Source organism: Alexandromys fortis, unplaced genomic scaffold, assembly GCF_014885135.2.
Source record: "Alexandromys fortis isolate MF-2015 unplaced genomic scaffold, M_Fortis_MF-2015_v1.1 scaffold_20, whole genome shotgun sequence".
NCBI classification, from domain to species: Eukaryota; Metazoa; Chordata; class Mammalia; order Rodentia; family Cricetidae; genus Alexandromys; species Alexandromys fortis.
In genome coordinates, this window is record NW_026067903.1 from 8,080,400 (window position 1) to 8,101,306 (window position 20,907).

Consider the following 20,907-nt stretch of genomic DNA (forward strand, 5'->3'; position numbering starts at 1 on the left):
AAAGAACAGAAAGGGCCGTGTGGAGGTGGGTAGGGGGCTCTGTGCTAGGATCACCCAGGACTCTGTGAGCAGTGCAGACTCAGGTGGAGAAAGGAAACTCCCAATGGTTTGTAGTCTCCACCAGGGCAGTGATAACCAGGTAAGATTCTTACGGCTTCTCTGAACTACCTTAAAACACCCACCTTCTTCAAAAAGCTTATTTTACTAGCAAAAAGGGAGACTCTAGCTTTTTTTCTTTAATTGTTATCTTACGTGTATGAGTGGTTGACTGCATGTATGTTATGCATGTATGCTATGCGCATGTGTGATGCCCGAGGCCTGAAGAAGGCACTGGATCCCCTAGAAGCAGAGTTGCAGATGGTTGTGAGCCACCATGTAGGTGCTGGGAACCGAACCCAGGTCCTCCTCAAGAGAAACCAGTGCCCTTAAGCACCAGGCCACCTCTCCAGCCCCAAGGGCTCCTTACCTCTTTAACAGCAGCAGTATCCAGTCATTCCTTTGTCTTTGAAATAAAAACCGAATTTGTGCAACACATGAAAGGAACAGCCATTTCAGCTTCCTTTTTAGGTGATGTAATGAAATGCAGGAGCTACCACGTCGTCTCACGGTTAGAATTATCTTCTCCTTGCCTTGACAGAAGAGCACAGCCACTGCACAGACAAGGCACCAATTTGCAGGGATGACATACCAAGTAGGGGAAACACCAAGCCTTTCTCCATGGTACCCAAACACCATCGCTACCCTTTTCTGAACTCTGTGCTCAGAGGATGTTGTGATCTGCCACGCCCAAAGGAGCCACCTGCATTCTTCTAATCACAGCTTGTGCTATTTTCTTATTTAGGGAAATTGTGTAATTTGCTTAAAGACAAACAAAGAAAACTCACACAGACTCTAGGAGACTATCATAATACTAACAGGAAGAGCAGCCATCTTGTTACAGATCTCACTTCTGTCATGCTTCCTCATGACTCATATAACAAAGTCTCCCTTGACTCTAGGAGGTCAGGACCATTGCAGCCTGACGACCATTACCACTAGTGGGCGTATAATTAGAACATATTAAAATACCTACAGGCGGGGGTTCCCACTAGCGCTAACTCTTTTCACACCTCCCACACACTCCTGTCACACTTATTAGCATATCCTTGGAAACAAACAGAGAAGCTCACTTTAAATAATCAAGTATTCCAAATATTCAAGTGAATAGGTTTTATTAAATGCATACTAATATCTTTCTCTAGTATGTGAGTATACATAATAAATTAAAATGCATATTTATTAAATATAAGTAGATATAATACCAGAACATGATTATTCCAGATGAGAAATCAAAATAAACCCACTTTTAAAGTATCTTTTGGTCACTCCAAATTGATACTGTTCATAAAAAAATACACCAATTTTCCCTGGGGAAAAAATTAATTCCATAGCAATGAAGTTAAGGGACATGTTTTATTTCATAGCTTTTTTTTTTTTTTTTGCAAGCGAAATTGCTGTTACAAAATGAGTTCAATGATACAGGGGCTGCTGTCCACCCAAGCGAAGCAAACCTCACGTTTATACGAATGCATTTTGCATCACTTCTTACAGTAGAGACGGCGGATAACCCAGGGCACGTCTGGCTGCAAATAAAGCAATGGAACAAGGATGCTGGGAGGTGCTTGCACACCACGGTACCCACAGCTGCTTGAAGCAATCTCCTGGCGTTCTCCGTTGGTTACGGCTTGAAGAACTGCGTGTTGATGTGTTTTTCCTTTTGTTTTCCTTCTAATTTACAGTTAAAGCATCTCAAAAGAAAGACTTCCCTGCTATGTCTGTCAGATGTTCAGAATTTTCATAGAAACAAGAAGTGTCATGAGGTATCCCTTAATGTCAGCTATGTAGCGCTGTGGTTGTCTGAGAGGATGGAGACTTACCTGTCGGTACAGTAACTGCCTTTAGTGTGTGTGTCTACACGTGACGGTGCAGGAACATTATCAGTTCATGTTAAATTCTTTCTTCCTCATCACATATGATGTGACTTTTACCCCAGAAAATCTGACCAAAAAGTGATACAGATCAAATAAAAAGACAAATACACAAATAAGGCCATCTGCAGAATTTAAAACTTGCCTCCTGCAATATTTCACAGTAATCTCTACATCATATTTTACATCATTCACTTAAATAATAAATGCTCGGGGGAGGGCTTGTTGGCGCCCGGTGCACTATCTCTTCGAAGACTTGTCTAGTCTGCTGGCAGGTGACTTCCTCTGGGGTGTGGGGATCTTAGACGGCTTGCCTGTGGACGGCCGAGAACCTGCTCGGGGCACAGGTCTGTGTGTCTGTGGGACAGTCTCCACGTCTGAGCACACAGACTGGATTTCTGAAATGTCAAAGTCTGATGCGTCACTGCCTCGGCGGCTGCTGGCCCTGCTGCCAGCTTTGCTTCCAGCTCTGCTTCCAGGGCGGCTTGGAGTCTTCCTGGATTCTGAGAGAGGAGACAGAGGCGCCACGTTTAATCTCAACATGCTTGCCTAGGGCTCAGCATTCGCATACAAGCCCTTTGGTCTTGCGGCTTCTTGTTATCACACAAGGGCAGGCAGCCTCAATCCTGAGCAAACGTTGAAGAACGACATCTAGACTGGCACCCCAAAGGTAAGCTTGGACTTACCCCATTTAAAACTTAATACCTGTCCGTTACAGGTAGACACAAAGAACACCCCTTGTTTGAGGTGCCCACAGACCCTCAGGTATAAGTCTTGTCTGAGGGAACGTGTGAAGTGTCCCTCATGTTGAGCTCAGAGCTTGGTAGGGCTGGAGTGTCCCTAAATTCATTAGTCTTTGATGGAAGGGCCAGTAACGGTTACCCGGCACAGCCCCGTGCGCTCCCTGAGTGGCAAGAGGTTCCCAGAGCGAGGGGTGCAGTGCTGAGCTATGTTTACGCCCCAGCGTCCTTGGGTACTGTCCAAACAGACTCCTAGTCACTCTGCTAGAAGTCATTTACCCTGTCTTTGTCGGAGGATTAGGGCTTCATTTCATGTCAAAAGAATACAGCACTGTCAAAAAATTCCCTTTCAAATGAGGAAGAGAGGGAACTTTAAGCCTGAGGTCATTGTTCAAGAAAGAAATGGCCACACTCACCGGCAAGCTGTGTTCGGACTCTGGCAGCTGCTGCTGTAATCAAGGCTCTGTCCTCCCCGGAGTGGAAGCCTTTCCCTGATAGATACCCTGGGAGTCGCAGCTTGCTTCCCTGGATTGGCGTTCCCTGTGTGTGACCAGTGCAGAGACCACGTGAGACTTTGCCCGTGTTTCCCGCTATTCCACTGACATACTTTACTCATGATTGGACATCTATGTACCTATGTATCTATGAGGAGGTAGACATGCTTCAGTTAGCCAAGGCTCTCATTTGCTTTCCTCCTCCAGTGTTTTATTATGACTGACCTAAAGTAAACCTCCTAAAGAAAATGGCTTCGTGATGGAAGAGGAAACACAAAGCCGAAGTCCCCCACAGAACACAGAAGTCATGGTGAGGGAAACAAGGCAGACTGAGCAGTGGGGATGTTAGTATCTCGGACTTTCAGTGTTACAGTGTTAGACAGCTGTCCCCAGGATGGTGGCTGTGCAGGGAAGGGAACAGAGAGCTGCAGCTGTGCTGGAACGTTCCTCTGCCGTCCATGTCCTCAGGAAAACGAGGCGGGACGACGAGAGCAGGAGAGGATACCCGATAATAAGACAGCTCGGAAAAGCTTAAAAAGGAAGTGTGAGCGTCTAAGTCCACACTGAATGTGTTCACGTCTTGACCTATCATAGTGTTGTTTACTCTTTGTGGTACTGGCTCAACCATACAAGACTTACAGGCAATACTTTCGGCATATTTGCTTCAAACTCTGAGGAGTCACTTACAACATGCAGGGCGGTTTCTCTGCAGCTAAAAATACCATCTCTAGTGTATAAGGGTTTCATATTTGTCAAGGGGCACACAGCCCAGGAGCCACAGAGTAAACACAGCTAAAAAACTGATGACTATATTTTGAAAACAGTCTCCACATTGAGTCTAAAATTCTTAATAAAGCATGTGCAGAACTTTTGATACTGATCTTATCATTTGATATTGCACTTATAGGAGTTAGTATTTGATTCCTACCCTCTGTCTTCCTACCCAAGTGCGAGTAATATTCTTTTAAAAACAGGCATGTAGCCCAGGCTGACCTCAGACTCTCCTTTCCTTCCCACTCTGAGTGCTGGGATGCACTGCCCACACGAGCTCCAGCACAGCACTTTCTGTCTGTTTTGTTTTGCAACTCGCTGTCCTGGAACTCGCTCTGTAGACCAGGCTGGCCTGGAACTCACAGAGATAGATCCACCTGCCTTTGCCTCTGGGATTAAAGGCGTGCGCCACCACTGCCTGGTTCCAGCATATTGTTGATGTATGACTTACTCATGGGAACACTGTCAACCTGCTTTTACATATTAGCCAGAGTTAGGCCTCACAATCGCCTCACCACCCAGGATCTAGTGAAATTCTTCATCTAGAAAGAATCTAAACTGCCCCCAGGGCGCCGCCGCTGATGATGATTGGAGTTATCATGTGGCGTTACAGAAGCCAGTCCTATGCGTGACAGGAGCACCGTCCCTACATTCTGGCCGTTGTGACTGGAGTCTCTCTCTCTCTCTCTCTCTCTCTCTCTCTCTCTCTCTCTCTCTCTCTCTCACACACACACACACACACACACACACACACACACACACACACACACAATGCTCCATGAAGGCACACTGCTTTTTTCTTTCTTCCTTTTTAATGTTGTGAGGTTATCCTTTAAGATTAAACAGACCCTTGCATCAGTTCAACTAATGTACTTAGGCTTTATTAGGGGCGTGTGCATGCACACGTGAGTACAAGTGTGCTGAGGCCACAGACAGATGCTGGGCACCTTCCTCTGCTGCTTTCTGCTGAGACAGGGTTTCTCACCAATTCCCTAGCTCTACCCCACGCAACCCGCTTTTAGGTAAGTTCTGGGGATCTGAACTCAGGGCTCCTGTTTGCACAGTGGGCACTTACCAATCTAGTCCTTTCTTTCCCCGGCCCCTACTTTAATGGGGCATTTGGTACTCATTGTTTGTTTGTTTGTTTTTTTCGAGACAGGGTTTCTCTGTAGCTTTGGAGCCTGTCCTGGAACTAGCTCTTGTAGACCAGGCTGTCCTTGAACTCACAGAGCTCTGCCTGCCTCTGCCTCCCGAGTGCTGGGATTAACGGTGAGCGCCACCACCAACCGGCCTACTTTTTTTTTTTTAAAATGTGAACATAGAAATTTCAAACCTGTCATTTGAGGTCCTTTAAAAGCGTCTCAGTTTTTACATAATAGATTCACAACAACTAATGGACATTTGTGGATGTAATCTATGAGGTTAGTGTTTCCCACCCCAAGGGAATAATCGGGAGTGCAGGACCCAGGGGAATGAGGAGGACAGACAATGTTAGAAGGGAGGTTGTATTTGTCTCAATTCTTCCGCGTGGCTGTGCAGTGACTGATACTGAGAACAGAAGGCAAGGAGCTTTTCTCTGCCCACCAATTGTCTTTAACGTGAGGATTCAGTAACAGTCATGAAAACCATTAATAGCTTTAAAAAAGTACCACATTTCTTTTATACAAGGGCCTTGGCTTTCAAATTATATCTAACCATTAAGCCAAAAAAAAAAAAAAAAAAAAGGCCCCTTCTTTCCAAGAAGAGGAGTTAGGGACCGCTCCTCCATTATGTGGTTTTAATCAAGGATGTGAAAATAGTGTCTGTATTGATCAATTCACAGAAGTTTCTTTCAAAAATAGATGGTTGATTTTTAATTGAATGCAGACAATCTAATATGTGAGTTTATCTTGGCAAACGTTATCTTAAATATTCTAAATAGCTTCTCCCTGTACACCAAGTCATTGCTACGGTATGCTCACATAATATTCGCTCCTAAAATATAATACAGACACCTTCTGAAAATGACAGCTGGCTGTCTACATTCCCACACTCATCGCTCTGGTGCCTGCACCTGGGTCAGCGTGAACGAGCAGACATGAATGCCACAGATGGTCAGAGGCCCCATCCATGGTGAGCACTTACTAAAATTTCTTAAGTAATTCTCCTGTAAATGCTGCCAATGACACTGTTCCTCATTCTCATTCAAGGGAACACGCTAAGCTTCTCGCTCAAATTAAATCTATGGACAAAAGCATTTCGCCAACATTAAAGTAAACTCTCATGGGCTTGAATATACATTTTGTGTTTCATTCGTTTAAATGATACACGGAGACTTAAGTATGAATGGGAACAAGAACCACAGGAGGTGTCCAGCCTGACGGTGTGAACGGTCTTTTCTGACAGCCTCTCACTCGCGTGTCCCCCGAGGACTGTTTTACAGACTGTTAAAAGTACTGTTAAAAGCACACACATTAAGGTAGTGGTGGCAGTGTTAGTAGGTGGCAGTGTCAATTAGAGAAGGCTGTTAGGACCGGAATCTGGGGCCTTACGATACCTCTGCTGACGACACGGGAAAGTCTGAGCCCTCGGCTGCTTTACAAGGAGTTGACATTTTGCTGTTTGTCAACCATGGTTTACCGTAATTGCGTGTTAAAGGGTGGAGAATCTGCGTGGAACAATGGCAAATCAAAGGTAAAGGACGGCAGATCAAAAACAAACCCACAGAGAAGAGGCATTTATGGGAGGCTCGCGTTACACAGGCAATGAAAACAAAGGTGGAGAGAGCGGATGGCTAGTCATACATACCAAAAAAAAAAAAAAAAAAAAAAACCCAAAAAAACACCCCCAACAAACACAACAACAAAAAACGAAGCTTTTAAACAGAAAATTCAACCTGGAAGCTGACAAAGCCCCTAGACAGGTAACCCTGTAGTACAGACACCTGTTTCATGGGTCACTGGGCAGAGTATATTAAAAACAAAAAATAGGTGTTAAGAGATGTAAATGGTTGAGGCTGGTCCTACACATTCCAGGGAGATCAAACACCCAACAGTATGCTAGGGACAGCGAGTGCACAGGGAGAGGTGAGGCCACAGCCCAGAGTCCTACCTTGGGTGTGCTGGCGGCAGCAGGCACCTGTGGGGAGGCTGCCTGGCCAGCGTGACTGGACACAGAAGTGGATCTGTTGGGCGAAGCCCCGCGGGATGAAGGCCGTGATCTGCGGCCTCGTGGCCGGAAGGCAGCCATCCCCTGACTGGCACCGTCTGCTAGGATGAACTTCTCACGCAGCTCCATGTTGGTCCGTCCTTTAGCTGGATTCACACACGCAGCAGAAGGCACAGAAAAGAAGAGAAGGCATTCAGCCTTTGCAGGGGTGGGGGCACTTGACACCAAAGAGCACGCTGAAAACTTCGAGGACATCTTTTTGCCATGCCAACTCCAACTCAGCATAACAAGAAGTTAAATGCATTCCTTCACAAATGCATTCCTCTCGGATACAAGGGAGCGTGGAGATGGGCAAGGGTGCGCTTACTCCACCACTAGACGCCAGCAAGAATAGACCAGTGTAAAACAAAGTCAGCATGACAATGGGAAGCTCATGCCACTGTTAATCCACCAGCTACTGATGCCCACACGCTGGGTCACCCTTACACCACACCAAACAGACAAGTCAGGAAGGCAGGGCTGTGTCTTTTTACATGTATTGCTGAGGTCTGGAGAATGCCAGTATTTAACACTGGGATTAAACAATTACCCAAAATCAGAGGTAGTTTGTTAGTCATGAAGATAACATTAAAAACTTCTAGAACTTTCACTGAAGTGAGGGCAGCTAGTATTTTAATTTTAGGCCTTTAAAAAAAAAATGAACCGTTTACCAACATGCAGAACAAACACCACGAGGCAGTCAGTGATGAGCGCTCATACAAACACATATACGCATGGAGCACACTCCACGAGGACCCGATGGGCAACGTGTTAGCATGTGCTTCATCACTTGGGTAACACTTGCGACAAACTACCGGTGTGTCGCGTTTTTTCAGAATTTCTAATTTCAGATTAGAAGCCCCAGCTCGCTGGATGGGAGTTAAGCCATACACGTGAATGAAGCATATTGTGTTAAAACGAATCATGAAAGCAAAATGTAAAAGAAGGAAAGAGAAAAGTGAGAGGGGGAGAGCCAAAGAGAGGGGTTGCCAACCTATAGTAGGCTGAGTAGTAGTAATTGAAGAGTTTGATTCCGAACGTAACATTTTACTCCCATGATGATGAACTAGAAAAAATGACACAGGATACCAGTCACATTAGAGAATACTGTTAGCAGAGGAAACACAGTTCAGCAGTTGGGTAGGCAGAGTGCTCAGATGCAGCCTTCAGCACACATTCAGGACACAAGTCGCATCAGGAGAAGAAGCCCTACGAGGTCCGCTCCACCAGGAGAAGCAGCTGCAAAGCTCGGCCAGTCGTGCTAGCTTGTCCTCTGTGATCCCGCAGGACAGGACACATTTGCACTATTTACCTTGGCCCGTGCTCTTTTCAGAGTGCAGACACATACCACAAACTGACGTTTTGCTTAACAACGGACTTTAATGGAGCTGAGAAACTCCTATCACCTGCCTGATGTAGCAGCCACCTTGCAGGTGTGCTGCGGCAACACCACTGCCGTGTTTGTGGTGACGCTGGTATGACCAAGCCTACTGCAACACCAGCCAGACAAAACCGTAACACAGCTCCAGAGAGGACACAAGGCTGCAATCGTGCTAACGATGACGGCTCCTCGTTTATGACTGTATTTGCTATGAGAGTGTGCCGTTTCAGACCGCCAGCCGCCTGTGCAGCTTATGAAGGCTGCATTTCTTGGCTGCATAATTTTATCTTGTGCTCCAGTCAATCTCACCTTGCTTTCTTTGGAGCAACAGGTAATAATACCGCCGCCTCCAACCCCCACACAGCCACACACCCTTGGTGTAGAGGACACTAAACCGTTCAGGTTGGTATTAAGTATGCTTCATGTCTGCACTGTATTGAAAACACCAGACTGACATGTTTCTCTGAACACATCCCCAGTGTAAGCAAGCAGGACTGACGGGGCAGGAGAGCTCTACTCCTCTTTAAGCTGCATCTTTAGCTAACAAAGAGCAGGGTTGCTATGTGGCTGCGTGACAGTTCACTCTGGACTTGACAGACAGGCCTGCTGACTCGGATTCATCTGTATCCAGGTGCCAGCATTGAAAGGAAGGGTTCCTGCTTGACCTTCCACTTGGGAGCCTAACGGGCAAAGCTGAACAGATGTTTTTAAAGAACAATAACAAGTTCACAGACTAAGACAAATCATCAACCTTAGTGTTTTCTCGTTTAAAATTAACAAATGCTTACTGAATAGATGGCACCTAATTATAAACTGTAATCAAATATCCATATGATGAATTAAGAATCAAGTGACTTAGGACATGAAAATAGGAATATTAGGGCTGGTGAGAGAAGGCTCTCACAAAGGGCCCTTGTTTGGTATCAGTGCCCATGGTGGTTCACAACCACCTGTAACGCCAGCTCTGGAGGATCTGTGGACACTGGCACATACATACACACACTGCACATGCATGCACACACACATAATTAAAACCAACAGTACACTCTTCAAAAAGAGATACTAGGAATATTAGAACCCAAGTTAAAACTCCTGGGCTCAGAGCCGGTGAAAGCTACAAAATAATATTTACAGTTGTTCAACTTCAGTGAGGGTTTGCTGTTGTTTTTATGTATTACTTTCCCCACCTCTCCCCTCATTTAAAAAAAACTTGACTTTTAGACTTTTACTCCCTGTCATTTTCAGACGTTACCATGTGGTTTTTCTTTCAACGACTGACAGAAGTCTGCCCTGGTGAGTGGAAGTGTTCATTTTGAGAACTACAGTCAGGAGGTCGTACACAGAAAATCTAGACTGTATTTCCTACCTACCTGTATCAAATTCATCCCATTAGTTGAAAAAAAAAAAAAGAAGAAGGAAGGATGTATTTTATAGACCAGTCTGAAACAATGGCCGTGGGACTCAAGCTGGGCCCAATTTGCTGTCAATGAGGAACACTGGGCACTGCTATGGTTTCACGGCGCTGACGCCCCGTTCGTCTCCTTACCCCTGCATGGATCGTTTTTCACTAAGAACTCATCCAGAGCCATCCATCCACCTCCAACACGAACCATCACCGTACTGCGCAGGATCCGAACCAGCCGCAGCTGCTGCGAGTCTCCAAACTAGGCAGCGAAGAGAGAAAGGACCTCTAATTGTCAGTACCGATGACAAGCGAGAGGGTGGCGTGCAGCTTGCAGTGGCGTAAGCAACCAACTCAATTGCTTGCTTAGTTCACAGTGATTAATTAGTGAAATCTCAAGAGGGGTTTGTCATGATCTACATTAGACTGCTGCATGCCGACTTAGCTCAAAGGAAACAGTTGGGAGGGAAAAAAAAAGATCACAAAGGTTAATCAAGTATAATGTTGAAGCTTCATTCTAAAGTTACAAATCATGTTTCCTCCTTGTAATAGGAACAGCACTCACAAGGCAGGAACCGAGAATGTCTCTAGACGTTAAGCGCAGCCATGAACAGAAGCACAAGTCCACTTGCCCACGACTTACACAAAAGGAAGTGTAGGGACTTCACCAAACTGATTTGGGAACACTGCCTCTGAATTTAAAACTACTTTCCTTTGATATCTGTGGGAAAAGTCTTGAGCTCCTTCGTTTTCCCTAGGGGAGTTCTGACTTGGGGATAAAGTAATAAATGCTTGTGTCTAATAAAAGTTTCATACTAAAATTTCTGGATCTCTAATGGTCTGGTAAATCCATTAGCCAGTGGTTGGGTTAACATGCCACTTTATATATTCCCGCAGTCTTAAAACGGGTACTGACAAATTACTAACGACACAGCTCCCAAGTCTAAGAGGGTTTTACTCAAAGCTGTCCGTACCGTTGGTGCTCCTTCAGTGAAGCGCCAATCACTTGGGAGCACACAGACTATCCAAGTCTTGAACAAACGCGACATCACAGGTAGTTCTGGTCATGGGCTTACGTGTTCTGAAAGTCTGATGAGTTTGGACCTGGAAACCATTTCTTAGAGGCTCACGTCCAACTGTGAAAACTACCATACTGAATTTCCAGCTCATCAGCTTAGTGAGTGACAGAAAACAAGTTTGTCAGGGGCCAACAGCTTCCTAGCAGAGCTGCCCGTGATGGTTCCCTGCCCGCACTACACTAAGTAGAAACCCCTGCTACTTTTCTATGGTCTTTAACACTAGATTTTAGGGTGTGAACCCTAACAGAGAGCCAGCCAGACTTCATTCAGGCACCTGCACTTAGCAGGCCACATAAGCACACCAGCAGGAACTTGGTGTTTCCCCTTACACCTCTAGTTAGCTCTAAGTTCGATTTTAAAACACAGAAACTTAAATATCCCTATGGGTGAACTGCCTCTGAAATGTGAATTTAAAAATTAAAACTTGTCTTTGTGTTGTTAGAGACAAAAATTGGTGCTGCAACTGGTAAGCAAAGGGAAAAGAGGCGTGAAGAAAATTACTCTTAAGGAACCAGATAATGGGCTCAGGTGAAGCTTGTTCAAGACCAGGTTCAAAATTAGACTTAAGGAAACAACTAAAAATGCTTCCTAAAATGGTATTTTGGTTCTATTAAATATGGTAATTTCAGATTTTACTTTACCAAGGTATTCTCCAGCCAACTAACAGTGTGTCTAGAATTCCTCTAATTTTCTCAAGGCCAAACCGTGAGACAAGAAAAATGGACTCATACTGCTCTTTGAATTTTCAGCACATAAAATCTTTGAAGGTAAGAATCTTTTCTTTTCTCTGAAAATAAAAGATATTACCTTACTTGTTGACTCAGAAAATACCAAGCATGAAAAAGTAACATTTTATCTGTTATAACAAATAGGTATGTTACCCTGATTTTATCCTTACATATTATGCATTAAGAATTAAATTATCACACTCTATCCCATATATATACATATATGTATATATGTATATATATGTATGTACACATACATATAACTAGTATATGTCAATTAAAATATTTCTTGGGAAAATTCTATTCAAAGTAATGATGTTGTTTAACTCTAAATCTCTGGTGGAGCAAATTGAAAGTAAGAGATAATTTGCAACTTTCAAGACACAGTGTGGCCAGAGACTGAAGCAGCAAGCCCAGGGCCAACATGGGTCTGAGCCAGGTCCTCTGAATGTATAATACAGTTTACAGTTCAGTATTTTTATGGGACTCCTGGGTATATGAATGAGTGTGTCTCTGATTCCTGTGCCTGTTCTCGGGGCTCTTTTCTTTCTGTTGGTTTGCAGTGTCCAACTTCATTATGATAGTTTTTGCTTTATGCTGTGTCATACATATTTTGCCGTTCTCTCTTAGAGAGACAGAAGGGGAGTGGAGGTGGAGAGGAACTGGGAGGAGAAGAGGGAGGGGAACTGTAATCAGGATACATGTATGAGAAAAGACTCTATTCTTAATAAAAGAGGGGAAAGATGTCACGTGACTTACAATGGAGCAGTGATCGCTACCCAACACAGTATGCTCCTGACTGAAGAGTGCAGTCACAAACATCTTGATCGTGTGTCCATTAAAATGCGATTTCTCCTGTGTGTAGTTCAAAATTCCCAATCATGGCACAGCACCACTGAGCAGTTCATGTTGACTTAGATGTCAATGGAAACATTTGGCTACGACAGCACCAAACATGACCTGGCACGCACCGCAAAGCAGTAACTCAGAACAAGTTAGCTACTGGGAGCACACGTATCACTTGTGGTGAGGCCCCATGAAGACCTCTTGGTACTTCTTGCCATGGTCACTGCTCGGTGCTACTGTATGCCCTATGTCCTGAACACCCAGACACAGCGATGTATGGAGAATCAAGTTTGTGTTCCAGTGACCACCTGAAGATTAATTTGTCAGCAGTATTAGCAACAATGGGACTTGAACGCTGTGTTTACATCACTGGAGCCAGCTAATCAGCTACGGTTCATTATCTGGTTCACTTAAAAGTAATCTCCTCATTGGACACAAAGCAGTCCAGGGTCCTGGGTCAAGGACTCTGATAGCGCCGACAGGGACAGCACACCAACCAACACTGTAGTAGCTAGCAAGACAGCATGGAAGGACTGGCCATGGCAAGCTTGAATGGCTATGAGTTAAAGATTAAAAAAAATCATTGGGAACTTGAGATTCCACTGGTTTATACCTGATTTCCCAGGAAGAACTGATAAAAAAAATGAAAAATGGGAGAAAGACAAAATTAGTTCAACAGGAAACTTCCTATATGGCTCGAAAACTCTCTCTCTCTCTCTCTCTCTCTCTCTCTCTCTCTCTCTCTCACACACACACACACACACACACAGAGTCTCTCTCACACAAGCACACACAGTCTCTCTCTCTCACACACACAGACATACATGCATGCACTCACACGCACACACATACACAGAGTCTCTCTCTCACACACACAGTCTCTCTCTCTCTCACACACACAGAGTCTCTCTCTCTTACACACACACACACTGTCTCTCTTTCACACCCACACTCACTACACACAGGCTCACGCCCTGGACTTGTAGACACAGAATCTAGTTTAGAGACGTGCAGATTTCAAACCAAACCATTGCTGTTCTTACAAATTTACTGGGAAAAAAAACTTAGGATTTCAAATTGAAGTTAAAAGGGTTGGTAAGCAGAGGAACATCTTTTTTAAACGAAAGAGCACTGGGTTTGTAGATAACGTGCCGTGTTAAGGAAGCGCAGCATGTCTTCCTCCTAGCTGCTTACCAAAAGATGCTTCAAAGACGAGACAAGAACAAAAAACAAAGACAGAAAGATAAAATCACATTGTTCTGTTTTGAATGTGAACCAAATTCATTTAGATTTTGAATAAAAGCAAAAAAAAACCTACATAAATTGAAAAGATGCTGCATCTTTTTCATATTTATAAAAATGGGTCTGTATTTTTAATTTCTAGACAAAAAGAAAAAAAATACTGACTTTGTGACCTTGGTTTGGAATAGCTGTTATTTAGAAGCCTGAAGCTTTGCTCTAATCCTAACGGAGTAAGAAGTAGTGCGGGACAGCTTTAATATTTGGTTTGAGTAATATCTTATAGTAATTTTCTCCTGAAGCGATGTGTGTGTGGGGGTGGGGGTGAAAGGAGTCCGACAGTAAGGACACTGCCATCCAGCCTGAGGACCCAAGTCCAACCCCTAGGACACAAAAAGCTGAGCAGATCTGACTCCTACAGATGTCCTCTGACCTCTATGCATGTTGTGGCATACGCATACACACACACACACTAGACAAATGTAAAGAAAGATGAAGGATTATGTGCACATTACAGAGGTTAAAAATATGGCCTGCTGTTCAAATGCAAGCTATCTCTGTAACAGACACGTTATATAATTTGCGATGTGGGTCTGACGGCTGCCTCCTTCAGCTTCTGATCCTGCAGGGGCTAGAGCGGGGGGCCCCTGAACACTCACCCTGTATTTGTTGTCGCCGATCTGTTCAACCTGGAACCGCTTTGCACATTTACATTTAGCTACTTGCCTCGTGACCTGTCAAAAAAACGAAGGCGAAACATTCACTTTAGCCTTGGTATGTCACAGTGGGACCCTGGGGACTGATGTGCTGGTTACACGGGCCGCACCAGCGCCCTGCGGGAACACACGAGCGCAGCAGTGACCAGAGAACAGACGACACGTACCTCATCTTCAATTTTGTCGGCATCTGTGATGGGTTTGTAGGCATCTTTGTTTGGATGCAGAGCTGCCACAAATTCATAGTAGTCGATGTATCCATCGCCGTCTCGGTCAAAGATATCGGCTACAGCGCTCATCTCCAGACGACTCGTCGGGAACTCTGAAGGGCGCCCAACAACGCTGGTTAGGTAGTTCGTTAACTACACCTCACGACATAGTTGACTGCCTATTTTTATTCTTAATGTGGCTGGTCAGGGAGACTGAACAGCTCAAAAAAAAAAAAGCCACCCTATTGCAGTATAATAAATAACAACTTATAATACAAATTTATCTTGAAGAAAGATGAGGGGCTGGAGGGACACACAGTGGTCAGTAGCTCTTGCTGCTTTGGCAGGGTTGCCAGACAAACTAGCTCAGGACACTCATGTTCAATTACTGTGAATATAAGAATTATGAGCTAAAATGAATTAAAGTATTTATTGGTTTGCGTCTGATGCTAAGTAGCATACACAAGAAACTTTTAGAATCAAATATTGCTAATTTATTTATATTAATAACACAGCTTGAGGAGGGTGGCCATACAAAGCAGCAGAGTGTCTGACTCAAGTGACAAAAATATTACACATTTTTCCAAGCTGGTGACTTCCTAGCCAATTTAAAAGGCAATACTTCACTAGCAACACAAGTTTATTGGCCCCATAACCTTAAAGTGCGCTTACTTCCTGCACAAAGTCTTCCAGCGACAGTCATCGGCCTTGGGACTTACTTGAGGAAAGAATTCCATCAATAAATTCCTGCCGAGTGATCTTTCCATCCTGGTCCTTGTCGATTCTCCTGAAGAAGTCCATCACTCGCGATTTCTTATGATTCATCCACCGCATGTATTTTTTACGCCAGATATCAAAGTCGAAGTTAGCGAATTCCCTCAGCTGAAAAGGGCAAATGTTTTGGCTGAGTTAGTGCTGTGCTCAAACTATCTTAAAATTTTTGTCTTTAATCTTGATAATTTTCTACATGCACACAATGAAATACCATAGTATCCACTCCACATTGTTCCTTTCAACTCTCACATACCGCACACGCCCCTCCCAATGTCATTTTTTTTTTATAATAACCTACTCAATGCTGACTATGTGTGCACAGATCCAAGCACCAAGTTCTCTTTTCTAGTAGTGGACTAAAGCCACTGATGACGATCTCCAGGTGACACATATTTTTCCCACTTTGAAGAAAGTCATGATCTTACCAATGGCTTTTTACCATGTTTATTTCGCTATGTCACTAATTTTTCTTTGCAAGTAAAATCTCTACATAATCTCATACTGTTCATGCCACTGGTCACACAAGTGTGTTCCCAGAGTGCCAATGAAGGTGCGGGCCTTGGCATGTACTCAACCCATCCTCCTGTTCTTTCACAACACAAAAAATAAAGACCTTCCACCACAGGGTACATATTATTATGTTAGAAAGTCCTTACAGATCAGCATTCAGTTGTTAAAACTTAAGTCTTCTAGTTTTTGGTTCCCTGGATCTAATTCCCACAGATAAGTTTCTTTCTCTGTGTCTCTGTCTCTGTCTCTGTCTCTGTCTCTGTCTCTGTCTCTGTCTCTCTCTCTCTCTCTCTCTCTCTCTCTCTCTCTCCAAGACAGGGTTTCTGTGTAGCCCTGGCTGTCCTGGAACTCACTTTGTAGACCAGGCTGGCCTCGAACTCACAGAGATCCGCCTGCCTTTGTCTCCCAAGTGCTGGGATTAAAGGTGTGTGCCACCACTTCCCAGCCACGGAAACATATACAATCTTAGTGTTTGTTTCAGAACAAGAGCACTTAGATCCTAAGATTTTGTTTATGTAAGAGAAACCCATGCTTTTGTGCAGCCCATCACAGAAAAGGAAGACGCAGAGACCCCGTGGAGATGAACATATGAGTTTCCAGACCTCTTCCAGCCTGTCCAAGGCGTCGTTGAGCTTCCTCCTCCTCTCCAGAGCCAGGAGCCAGACCTGCTGCCATTTGCTCACCAGCAGGTTAACCCTGGGATTCTTAGTTTCGATTTGTGTCTGTGGTCCAGATGGATACAAGCCTGATGCGGGGAAGCGTTTCCCTGTTAAAATACAACTCCAGTCAGGACGCCACAGTGCTGATGGGTACAGAGACTGGGTGCTTTGGGCTCCAGCTGAGCCTGACTCTAACTGCAAAGAAAACCATCCCAACCTAGTTATTCTTCTTTATTAAGGTCCACGTTCTGATCTTATGCATTGTAGAAATGTGTCTTGATAGGGCCACTCAAATACCGAGAACACTATATATCTAATGTTTAAAACATTTTCCTACTTAAATCTATGCCATTTCAGCGATGGGGTGGCACACTGAGACACATGCTAGAGTAGGTTACAGAGAAGGCACCTGCCTCCTTAGAGACCGAGGCAGAGAAATGGCTGTCCCTGGAATCAGTCTGCTGCTTCACAGATGACAACACCAAGAAGATGCTTGGGTCCCACCCTTCTCCCAAATCCGTTCTCCACTGAGTGTGTGTGTTTCCTCTCATACCACACACCCACATTTACCGAGTCCACTTTCTTCTTTCTGGCTATTTTTAAAAGCCTCCATAGTACTTGGGAGGCCGAGGCAGGCAGAGCTCTGTGAGTTCGAGGCCAGCCTGGTCTACAGAGTGAGTTCCAGGATAGGCTCCAAAGCTACACAGAGAAACCCTGTCTTGAAAAACCAAAACAAAAGTCTCCACAGCAAAGCTCACAAGTGCATTTCTCTCATCTAAATGAATGACAGAATATGATCTACAAACGTTACTGGCCCAAGATTATATTGCATGTAGTCTCAAATACACGAGGCTACATGCTTGGGAATATGTAAGCTCCATCCACAGGAGCTCGGTCAGTGCAAAGAGGTGACAAAGTACTCCCATTTGCAGATGAGGAGACTCTATCAGAAAGGAGGCAAACTGTTCAATCTTATGCTTCCCAGGCGGTTGGTGGTGGGGACAGCAAGGAGTCTCAAGTATCCCAGCTATAGTCACCTGGTCTCAGCTCTGCTCCACTCAAAAAACTAAGACACCCTTCAAAAGTATACAAAATGTGAGTTTGAGACCAGCCTGGTCTACAAGAGCTAGTTCCAGGACAGGCTCCAAAATCACAGAGAAACCCTGTCTCGAAACCCCCCCCCCCAAAAAAAAAAGTATACAAAATGAACATCAGAGACCGTTCTGTGACATTCTTGGCACTAACTGCTACCATTCTGAATGCCATTTTGTGGGTGAGAACTGGCCGTGAGATTAGTCAACAGAGTGAAGCCACAGGACAGTGAAAGGAGTCAGTCCATTCTTCACCCAGATCATCATCAGTTTTGATGGCTCAGAAGGAAAGCAAACCAACGATTTAGATTCTTGTAACTTCCCCAGTTTCTCCTCAGATCTGCAAGGTACACTCTAAACCAAGTTAAGCAGAGGCCCCGGCCTTTGAATTCACTTAAGAAATAGCTAATTACTTAAAGCCCACACTTCCTTCAAGAAAACCTTCTCAGGTAGAGTGTTCATGGAGTCAGTACTTTCTCTTGGATCTCAAATGACAACTGAAAGGAACAGGGACTAGCTTGCTCAGTCGTCCTTAAGGAACTGCCCCTGCTTACGTCCAGCTCGCCCCTTGTCCAAGACTGGGATGTGGGACTGCAGTGCGGAGGGGTCGGCGGCCCTCCTCTTGTAGGTCTTGGTGACTTTATCGACGTCAGGCTGCTTTCTGGTCATTTCTTCCATGAAGGTCTGAAAGGAAAACCGGTGTTCATTAAATCACAGTATAGATCAAATTAACACTGCTATCAAAACCACAGATGGCGAGAGGACTGCGCTGCCATTGTTACAGGACCGCCACCATAAACGAACGCGGCAGTGGCGTTTCCTCATTTCCACAGAACGCAAAGCTGTACACCTGACCAAAAGCAAAATCAGTTTAAAAACGACACTGCCGCTTTTCAGTCTGAAAACAACGTAGACAAGTGCTCCTAACTATCTGCACCGACTCGATTTGAACTCTGAGCTCTTCCACCTGGGAAGTTAGTGAGCCGCGGCCAGTCCATCCACAGTCTAAACACTGGAATGACTCTGCGTACAGTGGAGGGAGGTGGCCAAGTGAAACACATATATACTTAATGGTCATGAGCAGCGACTTCACCTGGGGCTGAGGTTAAGGAAGCTAACGTTTACTGTGGTCTGGTCCCTGCAGGCGGGGGATGTGGCAAAGGCGGAGGACAGGCAGGATGAGGCAGACAGGTGAAGACAGAGGCCGCATGCTGCTGCAATATTTATCACGTTGGAAGATTTGAGCTACTATGATGCCTCTGAACGTAAACTGAGATATTCTGGACCACTCTAGACACCCGTAATACAGACAGAACATTTTTACATTTTATTTTTAGCTCTGTGGATGTATGTGAGGCTCTTGTCAGTATGCACACCACCGTGTGCAATGCCTGCCGAGGCCAGAGAGGCTATCGGAGTTCCCGACATTTAATTTACAGGCGGCTGTGCGCTGCCCAGTGTGGGTTCTGGGAATTAAAGTTCTCCTAACCTCTGAGCCATCTCTCCGGCTCCAATAATTAAACAAACTATGAATCAGAGCACACGAATGCCAGCATTTCAGCGTTTGAAATGAGTCAAGTACACAGGGTAAGATGTCACGCTGAGAAAGAACATGAATGCCCTTTTACATAGGCTGCATCTGGTATACGCACGATTGGCCATCTGAGGAAACAGAGGAAACACGCGCACGAAACAATAAACTACCAGGCAGAGCCACAGGGAGGAATGAGATTGCCCGACGAGGGGGCAGAACTGAACACTGGAGCTGAGGATACAGTGGAGAAGAAGGCAGAACTGAAGGGAGTTAAGTGGCAGCTCTGGAGCTACAGGAGGCAGAGGAGTGCCCCAGAGGTCCCGGGAAGAGACGCCAGGCTTGAGCTCGGGATTCTGTCTGAGAAGTGCTGCAACGGGAGGGAGAAGACACCCGAGTTGACAGCGAGTGGGTGAGGGCCATGTTTATCTACCTGGTGTTCAGCAATGAGGGTTTTCACTTCTTCAATCTCCTGCGGGATGACTTCCTTATCTTTCTCACTGAGCGTAGTTTCGGCCCACTGCAACCACGCCAGCAAAGTTTCCAACAATTCCTGCTTAGCAATGAGCCCGGCCAGCGCCCCTGCTAACCTCTGCTGATGCTGCTTTGCCCAGGCCAGCACCTGTCGCAGAAACACACGGTTCACTGAAGTTCTTCCAGCTCAGGGAATAGCTTCATTAACATAAACACATAAGCTTTACCAATTTAAAATGTAAATTAGGATCATTCTGAGCTAGACCTGTGAAGCTTCTATTCTAGATCCGGCACTAAGGTCCAGCTTGAGGAAGCACCAAGACCCCCTTTCAAGGGTGTTCATCACCGTCAGATGGCTAACGATGTATACAGCATCTGGGTTTACTCCTGTTTGGTCCTTGTGCTTTGTCAAGTTCAATATACCCACTCTAGAGCACCAAAGTGTGTATTACAGGCAGCCTTTGGAAACAGTAGAATCTAAAGTGCTAAGTTCTTAAACAGGAATCCAATCCCCATTGTGCTCTTTGGTTCACTTGCTCCACAAGCACACACGGCCCTGAAGCACTCTTCAGTGTGGCGTTATTCAGCAGACACCATGAACAGGGCAAAACCTACAGAGAACCAAACATCTGCCTCCTCAGGTCTCAGGGCCACAGATGCAGATCCCATAGCTTTTGTAGCCGCAGATACCATCAGGGTCTGACGCCCAGAGAGCAGTCTACAACAGGGCACTCTCCTGTCCAGGCCTCACTGCCCTCGACTGTCGAAATTCCCCATTTCCCTGGCCTGACTCACAGCCACCACCACCAGAGACGAGGAAAGGCACACTGACCTCTTCGAACCTGGCCTGGATGATGGTTATCCAGTGCTTGATGGTGGTGATGGAGTCAGGGTGGCAGAGGGCCAAAAGAGCGTCACCCTTACTAGTGGCCTTACTTAGTTCGGCTCTTTTTTCTTCCAGTTTCTTCATGAACTCCTGTAGCAGAACAGACACTTCAATCAGCTGCTGGTGCTGGCTGAACGCAAGGTTTTAGTGACATTCGTTTACTGTTGGGTTCTAAAAATAAGTAAGCATTTCGACCTGGGTGTGGGATTGGATGCTGGCTGGTG

The 20,907-nt window shown here is 45.1% G+C and overlaps 1 protein-coding gene across 1 annotated transcript in view; it reads right to left on the reverse strand.

Moving 5' to 3' along the window:
- Window positions 1-1,194: 1,194 nt before the first annotated feature.
- Dst (dystonin) overlaps window positions 1,195-20,907 on the reverse strand; it is a 199,845-nt gene continuing 180,132 nt past the window's right edge. The window contains 13 exon segments of the mRNA XM_050134804.1: window positions 1,195-2,470; window positions 3,124-3,247; window positions 7,063-7,265; window positions 8,153-8,224; window positions 10,086-10,203; window positions 13,208-13,225; window positions 14,493-14,567; window positions 14,717-14,871; window positions 15,478-15,640; window positions 16,645-16,808; window positions 18,347-18,476; window positions 19,757-19,945; window positions 20,630-20,773. Coding sequence (XP_049990761.1) covers window positions 2,208-2,470; window positions 3,124-3,247; window positions 7,063-7,265; window positions 8,153-8,224; window positions 10,086-10,203; window positions 13,208-13,225; window positions 14,493-14,567; window positions 14,717-14,871; window positions 15,478-15,640; window positions 16,645-16,808; window positions 18,347-18,476; window positions 19,757-19,945; window positions 20,630-20,773 — 1,818 coding nt within the window. The 3' untranslated portion in view covers window positions 1,195-2,207.